A 24186-nucleotide genomic window follows, 5' to 3' on the forward strand; every position below is an offset into this window, starting at 1 on the left:
AACTTCTTACATGCTGCAGGACATCCCTGTCGCCTCTCTCACACTGCAATAGCAACCCAGGTAGATTTCTCAGCTTTCAGAAGACAATTTAAAGTGAAAGGATAAAAGACCCCATCTCAGACCCTTCAGCAAGTCCACCCTGACTATGGTGTTTACCTTTGGACTACTAGTCTTGTTCTTCTGGGGTGGATGGGAAAGCCTGTAGGTACCTTTTGCTTTTTTAGCCACCTTAAAACAAAAATTCAGAGGTGTAGATGCTACAAAAACAGGATGTCAGCTTTTGTCAGAAAAGATCACAAGAGGTTTGAGGTTTTTTATTTTAGCTGCCTCTTTCTCTCTCATTTTCTTACTCCCTCCCTCCCTCGCACCCTCCTCCCACCTCCCACTTTCTGTCAGCACTGAGCACACAGTCAGGGGAACAGCAGAGGAGATGGCGGTGGCTGAGACACAGCTGTATGCAAAGGTGTCCAACAAGCACAGGAGCAAAAGCACCTCTGCGCTCCTCGAGTCTCTCCTTGCCAAAGGATTCCCAGCTCATATCGCGTGAGTAATGTGTTCAGCTGCCTTTGCACAGTAAGAAGTATTCAAGATATAAGAGGTATTTCTCACCAGATCCTGGCAGCAGCAGCTTGCTGTTTTTTATAAAGAGAGCATGCTGCTTCCTGGGAGCGATGTCCCTGCAGGGATCAGACCTATCTTGCTTTGAATTTCTTATAGAGCAGTGTGTGTTGCTCACATTGCAAAAACAACCTGCCCTGTATCCATTTTTATAAATACTGTGTATATCTGAAGACACATGCCCTCGCGTGTCTTCAGATTGAGAGGCTTCACAATGTGTTAAGAAATTGACGTCCATAGTTTGTTCCTGGGATTTAGCCTCTTTCCACTTTTTCTGCCTATCACTGTTACTCTAAGGGAGTTAAATGTGGATGTAACTTCTTTCCAAAGATTTTTTCAGGCTTGGCAAAGATCTCCTGCTGGATTTTGCCACTGGAAACTGTTTTAAGAGAGCAAGCTTTCCTTAACAGGATACCACATAAGTCTGTCAATTATTCTTCCTTTCTTGAATCAGGATCTTGTTCCAAAAGCATGTCCTACCTGGAAAACATAATATTAAAGAATGAGGCACTATTCTTGGCAACCTCAGTGGATTAGAGATTAACTGGTGGCAACTAACCAAGTTAATAAGAAAGAAATGTGGTGGTCACTCCTCCCCCAAACATTGCTCTGGTTGGACAGGGAAACTTTGGGGAGGATTTTCCAACATCTGAAGGGCAAGTATGGACACTTAGTTCAAACTACTCAAAAAATATTTTTTTTATTTAAATGTCAAAGAACCTCCCCTACAAATATTTTAGAAAGTAGAGCAATATCTCTCCCTTTTGACTAAAACTTGAGCAAGTTGAAAAGGCTTCATTTGTAAGTGCTGTGTTACTTTTTTAGGAACAGCTGTGTTTAGAGGATCAACTTTAGACACAATGGGCACAGCTTACAAGGAAACTGTGGGTTCCTTGTTCCCAGTTATGCACTGTAGAATTTTAGCTGTGCAGCTGAAAACCTGGCTCATCATTTCTCTAGTAATACTATAAGTTAGGTCACCCCAAAGTGATGTCTAGTTTTCAATTTTTTTGTCCTGCATTTGATGTTCTTCAAATCCACTTTGAAACACTTTCTGCTATTAATGAGATGGCTTTGTGCTTCCCAGGTCAAAATCAAGAAGCAGTGGCAGAAGTACTATGCAAACCAGCATAAAATGATAAAATGTCCAGAAGCACTTTATGTTTTAATCTATTTGCTTTCATTGACTTTAAGACCTTCAAAATTTTGACTGTGTTTTTATAAAACCTTTTAGCTGTTTCTGTAGTTTCTGGATTGAACTGTACATGAAAGCACTGAAAAGTTGTTATTTTCAGATGTCCTGGCCTAAGAAAAATGAGGCTGGGTGGAAATATTACAAAATCTTTCATAATGTAGGACCAGCATGCCAAAGCAACATTTCCCCAACAAAAGAAAACCACGTATGTGAGGATCAAGACCAGCATCAGATCAATAAAATGGGCCTCCCCAGTGCTTTCACAGAACTGAACAGTGTCAGCAGTTTCTGCTTTAGGGAAGAGCCAGTTTATTCTCACTGTAAAGACACTGTTTTTAATAAAGATTTTCAATGGTTGATTCCTAGTCTTTATCTGAGAGAAACTGGTATATGCAGAATTTATTCTGTGCATTATCTTTCAGTATTCACTTTCAATCTTTGAAGCTCAGGATTTCTAGTCACAGCCTAATGCTCTCCTGACCCTAAGGGCTCTACAAACCCTGCTGGGAAGCATCCTACAGCCAATGCATATGACAAAACCAAAGGTGGGAACAGGCACAGAAAGGAGCACAAGGGAGCAAAAGACAGTACTTAGCAGCGTGACAGTCCATGGTTTCAGGTCTCTCTTGTCTTACTACATTTATGATTTTACAGGCCCTGTGGTAAGCAAAAGCTGAAGTCAAGCTCTGTTTGCCCAGAGCTTCTTTCCAAGTGGGAGAGGCAGCATGGCATGAAGCAGTAAAACACTCACTTTGAGGTGTAACAAGTGGTTAACAAAGTCTGGCATCATTAGCTGAGCAGTGGCAGGCACTGACATTTCAACAGGATATGGCAGGAAGGGCTGCATGGGGAGAATGACAAAAACACAGGTTGTTCGTGTTTGATGTGATGGAGAAGGGGAAGCCAGCAGAGGCATGGAAAGAAAATGTGTAGTATTCAGTCACAGAGGACACAGGCTAGTTTTAGACCAGCTAGTTCATGGGTTTGCATTGATTTGGCCATGGTAGTTGATTTACTTTACAAAGAAGAAAGGTAGAAGATAAAGCTTGAGTAGAAAGACTCACGTTAGCCCTCATCCATGTTAAGCCCCTACTAAAGAGCCAGACATGGTTGCACGTACACATTTAAATGTTTTTAACTAGCCCATGTGTAGGTTTTGCATTAGAGAGAAGACAGAAGGCTAGGAGAAAGCACCAAGGATGAACCTGAGTCCTCCTCTTAATGCTGTCATTGCACTGCTGGTGCATGCTCGGGTGTCACAGGGATGGAGGGAGGATAAAAATGTGAGAAGACTAAATGAATCAATGCCCTCAGGACCCAGTGTCCAGGAAGGATGGCCTCATGAGAGAAAGAAAGAGGTGAACAAATGCCAAGTAATTTAGCAGGTTCTCCTCCATGTCCACTGTCTCTATTACCCCTTCATTTCTCTTCTGAGAAGTTTGTAGGTGGATGACAGGGATGGAAATGGGGTTCATGCATGCAGGTGCTATTTAAACACTGGAGTCCTTCACCCATCACCTAGCATTTAGCCACAGAGACTTATTCATGTGAAGTACATAGTTGGCATTTTCACAGCTCTAGTGAGAAAAGGAAATGTTAATCAAATCCGATCCCAGAGAATGACAGTTGCATTAACAGAGAGAAACATGAGATATTGTCTCTCTTCTTGGACTGAACTGGTGGCTTAGGTGTGGCTCTCTGCTAGCCTATGGGAGATCCTCAATCCACATTTTCAAACTCCAATATAAGTTTGTTTTGCTTTGTTTACATGTATGGGCTTGGGCCTGGCATCTTGAACCAAAACATTACCCCACGAACCGAGCAAACCCTGCTCTTACAGTGGGTGGATGTATGGTTTACCCAACCCTAAGGAAATCCATATAGCCAGCTGGGCTGTTAAGGAAACACCTACAGAACACAAAAAGAAGACATCCAGTGGGGAGAACAAGTTACCAGTCCTGAAAGAAAGAACTAAAGACTTGCAGTGGAAAAAAATATCTGGAGGGCTTCAAGAACGTTAATATTTGCCAGGAATAACCTAGTTGTTAAAGGTTCTGTCACTGCTGGAAAATAAGACTCAATGACCACAGCAAGCCTGTTCTTTACTTTCTAGGAGTTTTCTTTCTGTTAGTCTGAGGAATCCATTTTGTGGTTTTTTTTCTAGGCAAAAAGCCTTGGCTGCTACTGGACAAAAGACAATAGAAGATGCTGCAAAATGGTAAGTACCTGTGATTTCTAAGGAGTATTTTATTAAACCTGCCTAAAAATCCTTGTTTCTGTGCTGATTCTGTCACTCAGTTTTGAAGATAGCTACCATAAAAACTCCTGCATCTGAGTTAATTTTTTTTCATTTCAGTTCACACTGAGAAAGAAATAATTGCATTTTTATTTATTCTGGCAAGCGAGGCAATTAGCAGAAGGTCCAGGGTAAATCAGAAAGGCTGGGGAGGAAAGGGCAGTCTTGGGGGCAGAAGCAGCTACTTTCACCACAGTGATGTTAGTCAGTTCATGGGACCTGCTGTTTGGGGCAGACCCTTCTCCTCAGTTTCAAGCCTCCTGATTTTTATGGCCATGGCCACCAAGATCTGGTCACTGCCTCTGCAAGGGATTCTCAAACCCTGAGCCAGGATGGTGAGCACATACCAAGGCATGTCCAGGAAGGTGCTCGGAGGCACCCATGGGGTAAATGTCCTCCCTGCCTTGGCACAGCAGTCACACCTCATGGTGTGCACCCACGGGCAATGGGCACAGGGCCCGAGGGGGGAACCTGGACTCTCCTTCCCAGAGGAAAGGAGGAAGGAAGTGGAAATATCTGTAACCCATGGCTGCAGTTACAAACATGCAGTAACAACATGGGGTTGAACAGCAGTGGCTGAAGGCAAACAGTCCACCTTCTTCCCTTGAGAAAGACTCATTATAAAATAAGCTGAAAGGCTGATGGTCAGACGGAGGTACAATTAGAATCAAAATTACTTCTTAGTCTTGATCCCTGTATCAAGACTCTCACACAGCATTCATGTTATTCATGTGCTGATAATTGATTTCTTTGTTTAATCCACCTTCAAATTAAAACCCGTCTTTTCTTGCACTTTCTTCTCTTTTTGGGTGTTTTGGGTGGGGTTTTTTTTGTTTGTTTGATTGATTGGTTTTTTCTTTTTTATTGTTTTGTGAAAAGCCAGAGGAGGCATTTCAGAATGGCATGTTCTTCCCAAATAATTTTTTTTGCCAGGGATGCTACCACACTTTCCAAGAATCCAACTCCCAATCCAACAGCTGCAAAGTCAAACATACAGCACGTGAAGAAGAAGAAGGTGAAGGATATCATCATATGGGATACAAGTTTCTGACCTGTGCTTGTGCATTTCCTGATTTGCCTTACTTGGTTTTATTAGGTCTGAATCAAAAGGCTAGCTCATTCTAGGTATTTTTTTAATCTTCAGTTAGTTTTCATTTTGTCATTCTTCAACATTTTCTACCCATTGATTCTCTTTCTTCCCCCAATCCTCTGTTTCCAGTCATGAAAAAGGAAAAATAACTCCAAAAAACCTAAAAAAATATTTTTTGCTGACTTTCATTTTCAGACATTGGAAGAAGTGAAGGCACATAATAAAATGTAAAGTACACAAAAAATAAGCAGGAAAAAAAATCTCCATTCCCCATTAGTTAGTACTTTAGAGAGGAAATTTGTAAGGAGCTTTTATTTTAGCTTTTCATTTGTAAGAAAATAACAATCTTGTATTTCCTTGTTTTGGTCTCTACTATGGATGCCTTCAGCCACAAGACTAAGTGGTGCACACACTTAGTCTCTGTGATATGCTCTTGATTTCAGGTTGCACTCCCACTGCAACGATCCCTCTTTGGATGACCCGATCCCTCAGGAGTATGCTCTTTACTTGTGTCCCACTGGCCATTTGCATAACCACCTGCAAGAGTTTTGGAAGGAGAGCAAGCGCCAGTGTGGGAAAAACAGAGCCCATGAGATTTTTCCACACGTCACTCTCTGCGATTTCTTCACGGTAAGAAATAAAAGATGTGCAAGGCTCAGATATCAATTACTGGTGAAACTGGGCCACCTGCCATTGTCTTACACCAGAACTTCTCCTTGGTGATCAAACTGACACGACCCAGGTCCACACATACTTAATATTTGAGCATTCAGCCCCTGCATAGGCACTGGAGGCTTTCTTCCCACCACCCACTTTAGCTACCCAACTTGGGCCTTTGCATACCTAAAAATTGGATGCTGGGGACAGTGGGATGCTTCGAGGTAGCTGAGTGACACATGTCCAGCATCCATCCAGCAGGAATCACTGCTCCCCACAAGCAGCTATTGGCAGGCTTCAGAGATCGTGGCCATTTCTGCATTGATCTAGGGTGTTAAACCTTCCTGGCCAGGGCAGCAGTGGCTGCCTTCAGCCAGCTGTGCGCTGGTGACAGAGCTATCATAGGATATGGTCAACCTTGGTATCACCCCTATGGGAATCTCAAGGAAACCCCTGCCTTCCCCAGAGAGCCCCAGCCAGTAGGTCACCACTATGGTGGTATGTCCCAGTCTTTACATTTTCTATTGAATCTTGGATGTTGTGAAAAAGAGAGAAGGGGAATGCACAGGGATTCAAGGAGCAAGGAAAGCCGAACTGGTGTCCGGCAATGCCATTGAGTCACTTTGTCAATAATTTAATATTGAAGTTAGGCTCCTGAGCTGGACTCCTGGTGGGCTGTGTTCTGGTTCTAGAGATGTTACTGCCCTCCTAGGTGACCTTCTGAATGTTGGGTAACCCTCTAGAGAACTTCCCAGCTGAGCTGCTTCTCCTGCATAGATGCCACTACCAGCAAAGACCACCAAAGAGCCACTGATCTGGAAAAACTCTGGACCCACCTGGAATCCAGTTTTCCATGTTGATGGTGCAGCACATGAACATGCTGCCGCTGAAATGCACTGAAACAGACGTGAGCTACAGCAGCTGGACAAAAATTACTCTGTTAATCATACTTCTATGCTAAACCATGCCACTAAGTATAAACAGTGAAAATAAGAGTGTTTTGTTGCAAAATATTGAATGGTACCCTGTGGCTATTAATCACAATTATACAGAACAGAAAGTCATTTATTGGTAATGAATGCCATGCTCTTGGAAGGTGCCAAGTTATAAAGACCTGCCCCGGGAAGAGACAACTGAATGGGAACCCTCACATTGCACATCTCAGCCCCATTTCAGGTACCATATTTCTAGTGATAAATGCACCCTCTGGTGCTCTTTGCTGTTCCTTGGCTGGCAGCAAGACTTGACCTGGCTGCCCCCCCGGCAGAAAGCCAGACTCACTGACCTGGCTCCCACCTCCTTCTCCTGACCTGGCCCTCTCCTGTTTCCTGACTCCCCACACCTTTTGCAGCTGCTGGACCTGTCAGCCCTGGAGGAGCCTGCTGTACGGCACTTGCCCTGGTGCAGGATCCCACCTCCAGCCCAGCCCAGCCCAGTCTGCCCAGTGTCCCCTTGGTGCATCCGTCCTCCCTGTGGCTTGAGAAATGCTTGAGAGAGAAAGACTGTCTAAGAAGAAGAAGGAGGAGGAGCTCCTTTCTTCTCTTTTGCTCTTCCCCTTCAGCAACTTGGCCCAGTATAAAGGCTGAAAGGAGCAAATAGCTCTGTGGAAGAGAACAAGGCAGGGCAGAAATGGAGCATCATTAATGTTCCTGTCTTTGGCTGAATGGCACAAATTCCATCTTTGTCTCTTCACTTCTTAAATTGCTTAATTGTCACTCTTTTGTGGAAGCATGGCTCTGTTCAATCCTTTAATTTGCTGTGATTAGAGCATTAAGGATCATAATGACAAAGATGCCTTATGAATTTCGCTGGGTATGTTGCTCATCATCTGAGATCTTGAACTTTTACCAGGAGCAATTTCAGCTAAGGACTGTAGGATAATAAGAACACAGATTCTTACTTAGAAGAGGAAAATCATGATCCCTGCCTCGTTTCAGATAGGTTACTGCACACCTGTCAGATGGTAAAATCTTTTGGCTCTTTCCCACCCAGAGTAGATAACACCTCCTGGTAGAATGCTCCATCTCCTCGTACAGCACCAGGATACTGTGCAGATCGGACTGCCCAACAGTACAGATTTTAATACCAGGAGTCCCAGACAAGTTAGCAGGTCTTTCTCAGGAATTCTAATGCCCGCACTGTTTTCTAGTGCTGCTGTGTAACACAGGCTATGGTAGTGGCTGTTGAGCCGGTGGGTAAAGCCTGCTCCTCCTCTGTTTTCTTTCAGTGTGAAGACCAGAAAGTGGAATTATTGTATGACATCTTAAAGCGAGTTGGTAACAGCTTTTTACAGCGCTTTCCACCAGCCATTTCCCTTTCACTACATTCATCCACCAGCTACCTTGGCTTCTTCATTGGTGACAGCCATGCAAATATCCTCAAAGAATTTGCTCTGGCATTCTCGTCAGAGGCTTCAGCCCTGGCAGGTAGGACCAACATCAGGGAAGATGGGTAGGCTGTAGCACAAATGCTTAGGCATGCTACTGAAAACATTTCCTGTGTCTCCAGGGAAGCTTAGCTGATGTTTTACTGCCAGAAAGCACCCTTTCCTCCTACAGGTTTGAAAACAATGTGGCTAGGGGAGCATGTTTTAGACTTCAAAGAGACAGTGCTTTTGTCTAGAAGCTGAAATGGTTGACTGTGTAACTTTATAGGCCATCGATCAGAATATCCAAGATGGGCAAGGATATAATATTCCCTATTCCCAGACGTCCATTCCCACCATCCTATGGCCCAACTGCATCCCTGAGAAATATGCCCTAATTCCCACTCCAGTGACAGCGAAGGAAAACTGCATCACCAGTAGAGACTGAAGGGACACAGCCCCAGCATAGCTTCATCTGGCAGAACTAAGTTCAATACATCTCAGACTGGGAGAGGAGTTCAAGCTCTGCTCATTTTTTTCTGGCATGATCAAAACCATGACATTCTGCAAAACTATCATCTACTCTGGTACTAATTACTATGAGTTTTTCCTGCATCATGCAAAACATGTAGGATAAAGCAAGAAGAGCTTTAAATTACCTTTTCTTCTATGTTGTGATATGATTGTTTCATTCCTAGATTGCCATGTGAAGCCCTGCCAAAAGCAGCTCCACCTTACCTTGGCTCACAAGTTTTATCCTCACCATCAGAAGACTTTGGAACAACTGGCCAAATGCATTAACCCAGGGGAGACCTGCCAGTGGGTAGCTGCTCTCTACTCACGGGACATGCGTTTTGTGCATTACCAGGTACTGTCATCAGATTTATTTCTTGAACCCATGATGAGACTTTTTGCTAGTCATCTTGCCTTTTATTTCCTGAAGAAAATCAGTGCATGCACAGTACAGTGTTTCAAAAAGCATTGTTGTTTCAAGCACCTCTTTCGGTTGAAAAACTGTTCTCATCAATCAGTAGAAGATACCTTTATGGATGGCTGTTTGACCTGCATGTCAGCAAGGTGTAATTCCAAACTTCAGCAGAAAAAAATCTTACCATGACTTGAGAAAATAAAAGAGACAGGAAATAATGATGCTTGAATATTTGCTAAGAGTTGTCAGATCACAGCTTTGCAGTAAAGTTCCATTATGTAAAATTAGTTTTCTTGATTGTCCCAGCCATGATGAAAACTGTCCAGGTTAAATATCAGTGAGCAGGGCACAGTTCTTGCTGATGATTAACAGACTCTTACTTAAACCAGTAAACACTTTCGCAGTTCTCATTTCCAAATTTAAATTATGGAATGATCAACATCTTTTAGCCAGTTCAGTATATCACTTTGTCACAAGTCTCATATTGGATTTTGGTCACACGCAGGAGAGCTGCAAGTAAGCACAAAAATAGCTGATAGCACTTCTGCCACGTTTGCTTTCAAGTAAGCCTGTACTAGTTACAGGAAAAAAGTATTTTTATGAAAACCAAGTGCCTATTTTTACACATACTGCAAATGCGGTAGCGTCTTCCTTTTTCTCTGCCGAAGTGCCACTAAACAGCACATCACAGACTGGAAAATAGTACTGGTCACTGTGTTCAGTAGTTGAAGAAGCATCCCCTGAACTGTCATGTCATGTCCACAGTGGACTCTGGGCAGCAGCCTGACCTTGCTGTGTGTTCCCCCCAGACACTGAGAGCCCTATTCCAGTACAAGCCCCAGAACATTGATGAACTCATGATCAATGCCGGGGACTTTATCTATGTTGACCCGACGCAGCAGTCTGACGTGAGTGAAGGCTGGGTGATCGGGACCTCACATCGGACTGGCTGCAGGGGTTTTCTTCCCGAAAACTACACTGAGAGGGCCAATGAGTCGGACACGTGGGTTAAGCACAGGTGAGTTGGGGTTTCATGGGCGTTGCTTTGTATCAGTCACTTTTTCTGCTGCGGAGCTATGGCAGTGTTCCTCCTTGTGTGAGCTGTGGGCTGCCAGCCGGGAGCCGAGGCATGGGCAGAGGAGAGGATCCTGTGTGTCTGGGTGGAATGCTGAGACTTCTGAAAGAAAAGAGATAGGGGACATACCCACAGACACCCAGAGTTCATTAGTTCAGCTGCTCAAGGGATGACCCCTGTTTGCTCTTGAACAACCTAGACATCCTAATGAATTTTAAAAGACCACGCTCTGCTGGGCAGGCTGAGCCTTCAGCCTGGCTCACTGCTTTCTTCTTCTTTCAAGAGCCTCCAAAGTGAACTTAAAATGAAACCACACAAAGGTTACTCCACCACCTTGAGCCCACCCTCATCTTGTTGATTTACCCTGTATCAGCAGGCATCTGCCTGGCTTCCTGCACTTTGCTCTGCAGCTGACAGCACAGCTGATGCTACTTGTAGATTAGAGCTGATTTTTCTAAGAAGGGAGGTGTAGGGGCACTTGCTGAGTTTTCAGAGGCAGACAGGAGGCAACCAACTAGTATTTCCTGCTTGAACATGCCATCAGTTCATAGTATTTCAAACTTAGTTTTACTGGGCATATTTTAACTCAAGAGCAAAGTGATGAAGTGGATTGCAAGTGTGCAAAAAATCCCTGAATGGAATATGAATCCTGACTTGCATGTGCCTGTAGACAAAATCATGACTTAAAATCCCTTTTATTTTGTGTGTCCATCTGTCTGTGTGTGTGTATTGCTTCTGCTCTGTCTATAGGGAATATGTTTTTGCAACAGCTTCGAGATTCCTCACCCAAACTGAAAGTGAACCTAATGTGAAGCTGAATGGAGAAGTCCATAATCCTAGTACATCAAGGAGTGTAAGCAATGTACTTTCTCTTCAGGTAACAGGGTTTTTTTTCCGTTTCTTATCATTGCCATGTGCTTGTGTAGATATATTGTTACCTAAAAGCATTTAGTAAATTTAATAGTATCTTCCTTTTTCTCCCTCACATTTTTATGCTATGTTGTAATGCACATATATATTCTACACACATGCTCGTATCGTATGGTATAATATCTCATAAATATTTTGTAATGTATATGATGTACATTACTCTTGCTTTCTTTCATAAAACCCTTTTCGTTCCTGTCATAACAGCACAACGTATGAGCTCTCTGCTTGGGTTTCTCTGTGCAAAACCTTACTGGGCAAGCTGTGCAGAGATACGGTAACATGTCTGACAAGTGACGCAGAGGCACAACTTCCTCTGACTTTCATATGGGTTCACAGCAGAGTAACTAGAGCAGAATTAGGCTTGTTGTTCATTGTTACTTTATGCCCGGATTCTGTGGATGTCACCTTGGTGGTTTACGTGGTCCCATGTCTTAGCACATTTAAATGGTTCATCTTCTTTTGTATTTTTAGATACATAGCTAATGCAACTAACTGCATAGAAATGCAGCAAGAGAACAGCTCACTTGAAAGGTTGGCAGCACTGATGGGATTACATTTTTGTCCCAGTTTCAAAATCAACACGTATCATTTTTTTACCAGGTTTTCCACTAGTATTCTGTTAGGACTGGCCAGACAAATGACTTAGTTTTTTCTACCTATGGCACGTTTGCACGTGCATTGCCTTATTGGCTTTGACTGTCAGGGATGCCAAGACAGTCCTTTCTGGCACACTGACATGCTGCAGAAACGCCTTTGGGCTTGCTGGCCCCACAGCCTCTCTTCTTGCTGTGCTGGGAGATAACCCCAGGTTCATTTGTATTAACATCAGAGAAACATGAGGGCACCTTGAGGGAACTTCCACCCTGGGGCCTCCCAGGATGCTGCGTGTGTGATTGTAAGACAGAAACTTCTGTCAAAGCCACACATTCTTCCACTGGCTCTTTATTGCTCTTGTCTAGCTCAGTTCTGTGGCAGAGACACTAAGTGGCCTGAAGAAAATGTTTTGCAGATGTGCAGGTCTCCAGTCTAGAGCTTCCCCAGCCTCTGGATTCCTCCAAAGCAGAAGAGCAAGACCACGAAACCTTAGTCTTAAACTCTGATCTTGTGGCAGTTGATTCATGTTTCATGGCAGAAATGCTACAGCGTTTAGTAGAATACATGAATACAAATCTCATACCACTTCTGAAGAATTCCCTTCTCTGCTGCTGCAGATACACATCGCTAACCTCAGGGTTGCCACAGTAATGTTGCAATGGGTTACTGCTGAAAAAATTTTAAAGTCTTTAACCTGTTCCTCCTTATCTTCTCATCTGTATTTAACGTGCATTGTATACTAAGCCCAAACTACTTCAAACTTATTTATAATTCTGTGCAGTCTGAATAAAAATGTGGCCTCTGATTTGGGTTCACTTTTGACTCAGCCATATAGCTATGAAAATGTTGAAGTAGTGTTTTCATTAGGAAAAGAAGAACAAGCTTGGTGTTAGTCTTGGTGTAGGAAAGAACATTACCATTTAAATTTTAGCTAGTTTCCCTCCTCTGTTTATATCAACCATATGATATACCTTAAAATTATAATTCTTTCCCACGCTGGAATTAAAAGATCCGTTATCAACATTACCTTTCACTAGCGTAAACGCAGAATTAAAATCTAATCTGTAGCCCATGAAGGTCAGAGATCTCTTTCCTATGTCTTCAGTTGAAAGCCAGTCAGGCTTCCTGTTGTCCTGAAGACAGATATCTATTACAGCAGCTTTTTTTCCCACTCTGTGCTTGTTATAAACCTCCCAGGCACTGTTCCTTCCTCCATCAGGCAGCATCCAGGAATCGAAACTTCTCATGCAGGTTACACTTAATATCATAATGAAACCCCTTTTTACACAGCTGTCTCAGAATGCCACTCTGCGAAGAGGCGTGCTGGTGATGCGCCACGGGGAAGGAGTTGATCAAGTCTTTGGCAAATCTTGGCTTCAGCAGTGCTTGACTGCAGATGGTAAGTAAGATAATGGGAGGATCTTAGCAAATCAGAACCAAAACCAATTAACCCCAGTAATGCGTACAAGAAAATCCATTTCCTATGTGTAAATGTAAACACTGACACAAAAGAGTGAGTAACGTAGCCAGTCAGATGCAGCACTGCTTAGACCTGCATATAACTAGCTCGCAATGGTCTAAAGTCCTCCTTGTTTATGTTGGATAAACGCTGTGGAACAGGCAAAGATCTTGTCATACTGATGGATGTGTGTCTCGCTGACAGATGTACAAAACACAAGATCTCTACTGCTCGTTACACAAGGTGGTGGTGGTTGTCAGACCCCTCCACGTTTCTGTGCTTGAGTCAGAATCATGGTCTGTTCATCAGTCACAGTATGTCACCAGTCAAACCTGGGGAAGAGCAGCAAGAGCAATCCATGGAGAAAATGAGATGTCAGCACTGAGCTAAATTAAAAGCTGAATTTGTTGGCCCTCTCTCTCAAAAAAAGGATGTTTTCAGGTGAAGAAAACAGACCCAGAAGAGGGAAATATGTGTCAGGAGGAAGGAGGGCAACAAGAAGATGGGAGTTCAGAAGGGAGCGCTTTATGCTGAAAGTCTCCTTTGTTACGCTGGAGATCTCCTATATTAAGTGTGCTAAATTCACACTGGATGATGAGGGTGGTACCTTCTGGCTGCATAACCTATTCATTGCTTTCATTTTTCTTCAGTGGAAATGTTTTTTGTTATTTTGGCAATGGTAAAAGAATATCCATAAGGAGTAGATTTTTGTTTCATGTGAGCCCCACAAAGCTGAATTTGCACACTTTCCTGCCCTCTCTCCCCCACGTTTGCTCGTTCAGAGCTTGCAGAAAAGGTGCTGTTTTATTAGGACAGGTGATTTCCCAAGCCAGTGTTGTGACTTTAAAATGTGATCTCTTTAAGATAATAGCAGTCACTGCAGATTTTTTTCATCAGAGAGACACTGACTGTGTCTGCAGTACTGAAGTGATCCTGTAGGCAGATTTTTTTCATCAGAGAGACACTGACTGTGTCTGCAGTACTGAAGTGATCCTGTAGGCATCTGAGTTCAGGCAGTGCCCCGCAATCCCCCGAACTGCTTAGTTATTCGCTGTCTCCTTGGCGTGGTCTCAGCTGATGGCGGTGCCCCTTTGCCCAGGTGGCTTCCAGGTGAGGTTTGCGGAGAGCACAGATCACTGTCCATCCCCAGTGGACAGACAGTGTGGGTGTCTGAGGTGGAGCGAAGAGAGACTGGCTCCTTGGGCAGGTGCCCTGCTTCATCACTTGCCCTCATGGCCAGAGAACGAGATTTGACCTGTTCCATTTGCCAGCCAAGATGCTGCTCTGAGCTGAGTTTTCAGAACCGGCCATCCAACCATTCAGTTGAAGTGAAGTCATTATAACAAAATGTCATCTGTGTGTTCAGCTGCTGCTTCCCTTGTGCTGTGGCAAAATGTCCAACCTCATTTCAGGAAAATACTACAGAGCAGATCTGAACTTCCCTTCCACCCTGCCGAAGCGGAAAGATAGTGTGAAGCAGTTTGAAAATGATCCTCCTATATCTTGCTGTGGTATTTTCCAGTCAAGGCTTATAGGTAAGCTGGATAATATACTACTGCAAATTTAAGGGTTTGGGAAGCAAGCTTTCATCATCTGCAAAAGCTCATACTGGTTTTGCAGTAGAAAAACTTTTTAGCAGCACTCATTGTGGTAACACCTCTATGGGCAACCACTGCAAGATCTTCTTAAACAGAAAAACAGAGAGCATGGCTGGTTGCTCATCTTTGGGACCCATTCTGCCAGTTCCTGGCAAAGAAAGTTGAAAAAAATAAGCTGCAACACTACCCATGCCCTGCTGCTTGTCTGCAGATTAGTGTCGTATGCAGTTGTTGCTGAATGGGCAGTGAGGAGCGAAGGGGCTGGCCAGAGGAAACAGCTTCATGGTCAGCAGTGTGGTCACCTCATCACAGGTACCTGGCAGCTGAGCTGTATGGGTTAGTCTGACTCATTTCATTCACCAAACGACGTCGTTTCTGCTCCCTGAGCAAGCGTGCCTGACTGTGACAGTGCAAGGCTGGTGCGAATGCTTGTGTCTGATGATTCAGGTAGGTGGAGACGGCCAAACGCCTAATTGCTGTTTGCAGATTTGGAGTGAATCTTCTATAATTATCTCTCCAACACTCATTTTAAACTTCCTATTGCCACCAGAGTGAGCTTTTTAGTGAACTCAGTCAGCCAACAGTGTGAAAAAACGAATAGAAAGGAACTGTCAATGTATCCCATGTCAATGAAACTGAAAAGCTCCAAGCTGTTTTTTGCAGAAAGTATTTCGTACTAGTTTCTCACCTGTCATGATTGATAAAAGAGTAACTCATTTTGCTGTTCCCATCCAGGGGAAGCTCTGCTGGACCAGGAGGTGACAGTCAGCTACGTGTACTCATCACCCTCTCTCCGCTGCATACAGACAGCTCAACACGTACTGCAGGGTAAGGCAGCAAAACCGACCAGGTGCTTTTGCCACAGTGAAAACATCTTTGTGAAACTTCTGTGAAGTCTCTGAGATGAGCAATTAAAATGTACGACTTTGTGGTTATTTGTTGCTATATTTAAGCAGGGAAGACAAGATGGTTTTGTCTAGTTGGTAATACAGGCAGTAATAAACCTACTGCCGCATGTATGGTCTGCAGAGTGCGATCCCACTAACTCTAGTAGGCACTAGTTAAAATGGAATCTGATGTTGTATGAAACAGAGACGTTTCACATCCAGTTGAATTCAAGATTAGTAGCTGCTCATCACCACTGCCACCTTTACCAGAAAACATTCTGAGCCAAAAAGCAGATGTTTCCAGTGCTCCAAAGGATAGGTATGTGAATCAGGGAAGACAACTTTCTCCTGAAAGCATTTGCCTTTGCAAGCCAAACTATTGTAATTCCTTCATATTGCAGAAAATCTTTCCTTTTTCTCCCTCTCCCTTTCTTTTTTTTTTTTCCCCTCTCCTGTCTGCTCGGACAGGTCTGTCATAGGCTCACAGTTCATTACCATGTTTACCTCAGAATTACGATGGGAGTGCATTTCTTCTGGGAACTAGTGACACTCAGTAATCTCTCTTGAGAATTATCAACAAAATAATGTATCTCTTGACAAGATAATTCCATTTCTAACTCTGTAGGGCAATATATTGCCCCACCGAGGACCACTGAGAAAAATGTTATATAAAAATGGTAAAAACTTTTCCTGTCTAAAGTTTACTCAGACTGCAACATTACTGAGGTCTTTTCTTCTGTCCCTTGCAGATCATCACAAGAGAGCTCCAGAAATAATAATAATGATGGTGATAATAATAAAAGTGATGTAATAATTTGTAGTGCCTTAGTATTAATCAGACAAGAATATAATGGTGGCTTCATTTAATCAACATGATCCTCTTTTGCTTGACAATAAGTTATTTATTTTCATTAATGAAAGCATTACAGCAAACAAGGCAAAATGTATAGCCTGAATGTAACACTTTGAATGTACTTTTCTCTCCTTAAGAAATATTCCTTGTTCTTGCAGGGCTTAAATTAGATCAAAAAATCAAAATCAGGGTGGAACCAGGACTGTTTGAATGGACTAAGTGGGAAACAAGCAAAGTAATTCCTAACTTCATGACTGTGACAGAACTGGCAGAGGCATCTTACAGAATAGATACAAATTACAGGTAATTGCTCCATATCTAGCTGTTGAAGTTTTGGTGGGGTTTTTTTTCCCCAAAGTATCTCCTCACCTTTTTAAATGTCATAAACCATTACAAACATTGCAAAAATGGGGTGATTCTGATCAAAGTCAAGCCTGCATGATCTGTTCCGAAAATATGTTATGTTGTCAGCTGTCTTGTGACAGGAGTCAACTTTGCTGCTCTGACACAGAGACACATGTGCACGCTTGGCAGTATGTGCCTATATAGCACATGGGTGCACCTGCACATGCACAAACATCTGATACTTGTGCGCAGGACCAGCCATGCTTTGGTGCTGTCTTCATCTGCTGGCTCCGACCCACGATTTGTCATGCATGAGCATAGTTGTGTTACAGCCATTTGTTTTTTACTTTTGGCTCATGTGAAGCACAGTTTAGAAATGGGAAGAATAACCTGTCCGGTAAATGACGTGCTGGTTTTCAGCGATGAAAAGTTGTGGCTTCAGAGAAGTCAGTGAGCCCTTTGTTGAGGGTCTGCAGGGCAGCAGCAAGAGGTCTGCCTGGCGTCAGGGGGTGAGCACAGGCTGGGAGATGGCAAGGAGCACAGCTCCACACTGAAATGTCACGGGTTTGTGTCGCTGAAACAACAGCTACAAGAGGAAGGGAAAGTGAGGGGCCACCCCTGTGCACCCCAGGACAGAGCCACGCAGGGTCTGGGAAGAGAGAGGTGAGCCTGACACGCACCAGCTGCCCTTCTGGTTTTGGAGGCAGGCAGGGTGACAGCCTTTTACTATCATTGATGTTCATGATAAATTTGGTCAGGGATGCGGGAGGGGGTTTGTTTTGAACTGCTTAAAGTTCTATGCTCAGCAAGGACTTTTTGGGGCCCTCATAACTTGGGGAGGGGTGTGTGGGGTGTGTGATGCCCTTTCTGAGCACTTGCAAACCACAGCAGGGCAGGAAATCAGCCTCCCATTCAATCTAGCTCCTCATCTTGCTCACAAGCCAGGCTGCTCTGTGTTCACAGTGCACAGCCAGATCCAGGATATTACTCAGCTAATAAAAGTGCGTATCTCTGGGGTTTCCCATATATACAAGAAAGGGGGAAAGGAAACTGTTCACGTCTCAATGCATTTCTTACAGCCAAGCAAGTGTCTTCATTTGAAATTGTATGAAGGAATGAAATCCTTCATTTTCTTGGATCATAGTGCTTTCTGCTGTGTTTTCCCACCAACAAACTGTTTTTCCTAGGTGTTTTGGTACAAAATCACTTGCCTAAAAAAAAAAAAAAAAAAGTGTGCAAATGCAGAGCAGTGGGAAGTACAAAGAGGAAGCTCTGAAGCAATGGTAACTACTGGATTTAGACCCCTCACAGGTCAATCAGGTCCAGGCAAAAATAGGGTGGATGAGCTATAAACTTGCACATATGATGCCAGTTTCTTCCTGTTGCATGCAGGGTTCAAAATCCTTAGGTCCCAGGGACTGATTTTTACCATACTGACCCACTGCAAATGACAACCTTCAACTAGGTTAAGTCCCTGATCATTGCCTGCCATCAGTGGACCTGACCCAAATTCTCCTGTTGCCAGTGCCACTAAGAGGTAATGTGAGTGGTGCTGAAACATTTGCTGCCCATGCATTGTGTGCTGAGATGAAATCACCTTGAGGTTAGCTGCAACCACTTGCAGACATCTAAGAGCTGGGTGCCTAGGCTGTGATTCTTTGCTGGCAGCCTTGTCATTGGTGGAAAGAAGGGGCTCCCAAGACTGATTTTCCCATCTTAGATAGACTACGTCTGACATTTAAGATAGCATGAATTGCCTTCTGAAGGGGTTTACTTGTCTCCGTTGACCTAGCCAGACACTTGAGTAGTAGGCAGCTACATCTGGGTGAGATTAACTCTGCCTCTCCCTCCTCTCACGCTTTCACAGAAGCAGAGTTGGTATGTGCTCCCTGTCCCAAAGCAGGATACACTCTGCCTTTCCCATTCCTGCTGCTAAAAACTGGCAGCCATGTGTAAGCCACTTATTTCTTTCCTCTTCATCCTCTGCATGGAGGACAGACCCTTCTTCACAACAACTTTTTTCAGACTGCTATCGTGTCCTTCTTCAGTCTCCCCTGAGCTGAACTCCTCCCATCCTCCCTCGCTGGCTGTGCTTTCTGGACCCCTGCTCGCGGCTCCTTTCTGGATTTTTCGCTTGTTGGTCCTCAGCTCACTTGCCCTGTAGCACTCACACCTGGACACAGCACTCCCACCAAGACCTTGGCCTGGGCTGAGCACTCCTGTTGCTACTTAGCCTGGAAACCACCTGGGCCAGTGCTGGGGATGCTTAGTTCTGCTGCAGGATGGCTGGTTAGTAAAAGGGTCAATACTGAAGAGACTGAGGTACCAACAGGACAGTGCATTAAAAAAAATTTGCAGCTCTGCCAAAAAGCAGACTAGTTTTGAATACCCCAGTCTAGACTTGTCCAACCTAGCCAGGACTAATTTGAGCTATGATTAACGATCCACCGTGAGCCTTTCACACGGTTTTACCACCTGTTTTCTACTTCTGCCCTTTGTGCTGACATAATGCACTGAAGACTCACCTGTGAAAGTACACTGTGATACCATACCTTACTACAATTTATTAATCTAATCTCATCCTGCCTATTCACTGAACAATGAGACAATCAAATCAGGGCAAGGGGGGGGCAGTTACTTGAAGAAAATAAATTAAGACCGTGTATTGTATCACAACACATGGCTAACTATTTGCCAGCTATAGCAGTAAACGCTTCCCATCCCCAGAGATTAAGAGGATCACATAAAAAATAGAAAGTGAGTTTGGGGAGGTTTTAATCTGTTGCCAAGAAGGCCTGATTCAAGCATCAGCTAAGAGGGTTGGTATCAAAGACAGGAGCCTGCTGAGAGGCAGCAAATTACTATGGTCCCTGCTGCCTGTTTTGCCTGTCCCACAGCTCTAGGAAAGTTGTTAGGGTCTCCCACCATCAGAAATCTGGTGTTCCCAGCTGCCCACACTTGGCACCACGAGCCCCCGCACATGAGGGCTCTGCAGGTTCTTCCCCACTGCTACTGGGCTGGGGCAGCCCCCAGTCCCCTTCCCACGGCTGGACTGAGCTGGTGTCCTGGAAGCTGCTGCAGAGCCTTGGGATGGGTTTGAGCAGGGTGCATGGCGTCCCTCAACCCAGGCCCTACTGGTCTTGTGGGGCTGCCCGGGTTTGCAGCAGTTTGAAGGTCTGGCTCTTACTGCTTCAGGAAAATACTTATTCAGCTCCTGAAGAGCCCTAGTATATAAAAGCAGAAGAATGCCTGGACTCTGTGGAAGTGCTCAGATACTTAGGATTGGTGTATTGCGATTGCCTCGTCTGTTGTAGATTTTGATTTGCTTTGTTAAAGACCCTATCAATGAGATGCCAGATCTTGAGAGCATTCAAATCATCAGTGTCTCACATTGGTTTGAACTTGGTGAGAACTGCAGAGCTGGGCAGCTCTGCAAATCTGCAATCCATAGCTGGGCAGCGGTCCCTGCTGACAGAATTGCTTAAAGCTTAAGCTTTTCTTAGGCATGAATCCTACTTTAAATAATCTCCACTGTAAACTACAAGTTTTATTAAAGCATGGTTTTCCCTGCATCTGGTGCTTTATGAGCTATGAGATTTAGCCATAAGATTTAATGGCAATGACTGTGGGGGAAGCTAATGCTCCATGCAAGCTGAGGTAGCAGTATGTCAGCCAAGCCAGTAAATAAAGCTATATCCCTTTAATGAAGTGCCTTTTCTCTGGTGTAGTCATTCAGTGGTGCCAAGTGTCTCAGTTTTTATCTAGATTAACATATATTTGTGATTTTATTGCCAGGGGTAACTTCCCACTCTCTTCTCTGGTGCCGTCGGAAAGTTACGAAGAATTTGTAAGCAGAAGCTCTGCGGTTATAAAACAGATCATCGCTGCCTGCACCAGCAAAGGTAGAAGTTTCAGATCTTTGTGTGTCCTGTCAGACACTTTCAGTAACAGCAACTGGCAGAGATTTGCCAACAGAAACACATTTAACGGAAGTTGTTGGTACTGCACAGAGCTTAAGTTAGACTCTTAGTCCTTGTCCTGGGCTATGCTAAATTAAAATACATGCAATTTATGGGATAGAAATGAAAAAGCAAAATTAAATAGGAGACAGTAGAGTACTAAAATGCAAGAGTACACTCTTTGCTTGGTCTTTGTACATTGGGATGTAGCTCAGCATAAGACAATTTACTTTTCTGGGAAGCTTTTTTTTCTCTTTTCCTAGCAAATGCTTTCTCTCACTAGCTGGCACACGTACAACACACCAGATTTTTTCTGACCAGCACAATACACACTTCCACATTATCAAAGAGGTCTGCAAAAATGAACAGCACCAAAAGAGCCTTATACCCATCTGCTGATGGGTAACCTGACATTGCTGCAGCTCCCTTACTAATTTTCTTTGCTTTTTCTGGTGTGTCAGGTATCATCCTCATTGTGGGCCATGGTTCTTCCTTAGTATCTTTCATCCGACCTCTGATAGGGCTTCCCACCAGAGACAGCAGTGACTTTGCCCAGGTGGTACGAAAGGTAAGGGGTTTTTTATCAGCAGGAAGCTTTCTTTTTGTTTTATTATACTTTTAGTGAGGAGCCTGCTTACACAGCAAGATATGCATGTAACTGCGTGCCAATACCAATGACATTAGCTTTCTCATTACAAATGGCATGGTCTCATGTAGTTTTAGCAAAGCACTGGAGGTCAAGAGAAGGATTTTCTCCTGTCGAACAGTATGTGACTAGCAGCTAAGCCTTTGGAGAAGGTTTCTGTCCAGCTCCCCTGGAAAGTCAATGCCAGGTGACACCTACAGACAAGACAAACCTCTCTACCTGAGGCTAGCCTCCTTCCTTTAGAAACATGGCTAAGAGCCTTTCCTCCCCTCCCCATGGTGGTGTGAGTGTAACCTGCAGCTACATCCAGTGAGTCGCTCCTTAACAAGCGGTGTGGGTTTTGAGTCACTGTAAATTCACAACTTCGGTGCTCAGCCACAGAATGAAGTGGAGAAGGGTTTTCTTGCCAGCTTCACAAGTGGGGCTTGTGTTTGAGATTAGGTCACCATGGGGGTTTTGGCTTACTTTGTTGGTGTATTATCACCAGTGGCAGAATTCTTCACCCCCGTTTTCCTTACCATCTGATCTGGTATGACTGACCAGAAAATTCAGCCTTTAGATATATTTTTACTACCACTGTCAATGCGTAAGAAGGAGCGAACGTATTTTGATCATCAAATCCAAGTATGAATGTGGGGTGGTGACACAAGTTCAGCTTTCACCCCACAGGCCTCCAGTCTGTTTTTAGTTCATTTCAGAAGTGGTAAAATGTTCCAGTCTCTCTTTCCAGAACAGTCTCAGGGTGTGCTCTCTTCTGTAGCAAAGCCCTCTCTTCCGTGTCAAAGCAATGACCCTGCTAATAATACTACTGGTAACTTCTTTCCTAGATCCCTTCGCTGGGCATGTGTTTCTGCGAAGAGCTGAAAGAGGAGAACAAATGGCAGATGGTCAACCCACCAGTGAAGACGTTAACTCATGGAGCAAATGCAGCATTTAACTGGAGAAATGGTATCGTGGAAGATTAGAAGGCCGGCTCTGCCTTTGCCGTTGTCAAAAATGAGCCCAAGACAGGTTATGGTTCAGCACAGTCCAGTGATTCATTCAGAAGATTTACAGAGGATGTAAATCAAAACCTCTGAGTTGTCAAAGCACAGAAAAACTCTTCTGAGTTTGGTACCTGAATTTTGTTTTTATTTCAGTGGCTGAGAAGAAGTAATCTAGGAACGGGCATGCGAGTAAGAAATAACTCTTCTGGTGGTGAAGAACCTTCTACCCTTTCCTGAGAGTAACAATGTTTGATAAATACAGAACTACCTGATTACAAATGCCACTGCTAAAGGCACTAAAGTAGACACTGTGGCATTTTCAAAGACCAAAATGTATCCAGTAAGAATTGGTTTTTTTCATGCACTTGAATATTTTCAGACAAGCAGTGAAACTGGGAGTGAAAAAAGGTCATCTCTTACCCAAAGAGGAGACCAGCTCCACCTAAAGCCACTGGGTTTCCTGTTCACTCTGTCAGTTCTGTGAGATCAAATACCACATTAACTATTTATTTACCTCTTCTGCAAAGGGAATCCTTTTTCTATCACAACAGCTCCCCATTCAGTGATTCTCGAGTGACCTATATTGCAAAGGGGACTAAATGGTTCCTTTTTGAAGAAAACTGAACTGATTGCTTTACTGTTACTGGGGCAAAGAAAGATGTCCTGTGTTACTGTACTGGTGACAAAACCATGATGTAAGCAACTCTAACTGCTGAACACTTCCTGAGATGGCACTCACAGGACAACAGCTTTGCTTTGTGCAGTTCTGTGCTGAATTCTACAAATGGTGACATATCTATTAGGTGGGTCACCCAAAAGGTCTCTGTAGCTCTTCCCTTGGTGATTTGTTTGATTAAGGGAATGTAGCCCTGACATTTCATGCATAAATACGAACATGCCTTCCCAGTCTGTTTTCCTTTCTAATTTTCCTTTCTAGTTATTCTCTCAGATAACCACCTCCTGGAAAAGACAAGTGTTTCTTTCAGTGAAAAGAAAAAATGGAGGTTTCTCTTTCTTTCTTAGCGTGACTAAAAACGTTTTCATTTTCACTTTTCATCTCTCTGCGCTTTCTTGACGCATCTCTGCATGCATGCAGTACAGCCCAGCCGACATTCAGGCTTTGGGGCTGAGAGGTGTCTGACAAGCACCCTTATCTGTGCATGTGGAAACTTTGTATCTCAGTCTTGCACCCAAAATGATTCATTTTGACTTCCCAGCTCTGGTGAACTCTTGCTTTTCTGACAAGAGCTGTAATTTTAAAGTGAAAATCAAATGCCCCAGGGCCAAGACAGCAGCACTTTAGCTAGCAAGAGATGCAAGGAAGGGTGTAGGACTGCATTGCTGGTTGCAGGTTGAGCGCATGAGATGGGTGGCTACAGATGCAGCACTGGAAAAAAGACAAAACCCCCAGGTGTCATCACAGCCTCTTCTTGCTCTGGGGGAGAAGGATGCTGCTACAGCACTGAGAAGGCTGTGGCTTGGTTACTTCTCCACAGCTTGCCCCAGCACACACGTGTCAGCTGAGAGGGGCAGGTGTGGTGAGGGACAATTTTGCACTGAGCCCCAAAGGCAGTGGGCAAGTCTCCTCTGTGGTCTTCAGGGAGGGCTGCGAGTCAGAGGTCTAGCTGAGAAAAGGCCTTATGATACAAGAAAATGAGCATGCAGGGGAAGAGCAAGGTGATGAGGGAGGGAGCAAGATCTCTGC

At 44.0% G+C, this 24186-nt stretch overlaps 1 protein-coding gene across 1 annotated transcript; it reads left to right on the plus strand.

Annotated features, from left to right (window-relative positions):
- The first annotated feature begins 428 nt into the window (after window positions 1-428).
- On the plus strand, window positions 429-23387 carry UBASH3A (ubiquitin associated and SH3 domain containing A). Its single transcript, XM_037378536.1, has 14 exons — window positions 429-543; window positions 3978-4031; window positions 5643-5829; window positions 8084-8282; window positions 8920-9089; window positions 9959-10167; window positions 10975-11101; window positions 13039-13147; window positions 14620-14742; window positions 15541-15633; window positions 16704-16848; window positions 20686-20792; window positions 21311-21417; window positions 22323-23387. The coding sequence occupies exons 1-14, from the start codon at window positions 431-433 to the stop codon at window positions 22458-22460; spliced, it is 1881 nt and encodes a 626-aa protein (XP_037234433.1). The 5' UTR covers window positions 429-430; the 3' UTR covers window positions 22461-23387.
- The last annotated feature ends 799 nt before the right edge of the window (window positions 23388-24186 follow it).

Source organism: Falco rusticolus, chromosome 2 (genome assembly GCF_015220075.1).
Source record: "Falco rusticolus isolate bFalRus1 chromosome 2, bFalRus1.pri, whole genome shotgun sequence".
NCBI classification, from domain to species: domain Eukaryota; kingdom Metazoa; phylum Chordata; class Aves; order Falconiformes; family Falconidae; genus Falco; species Falco rusticolus.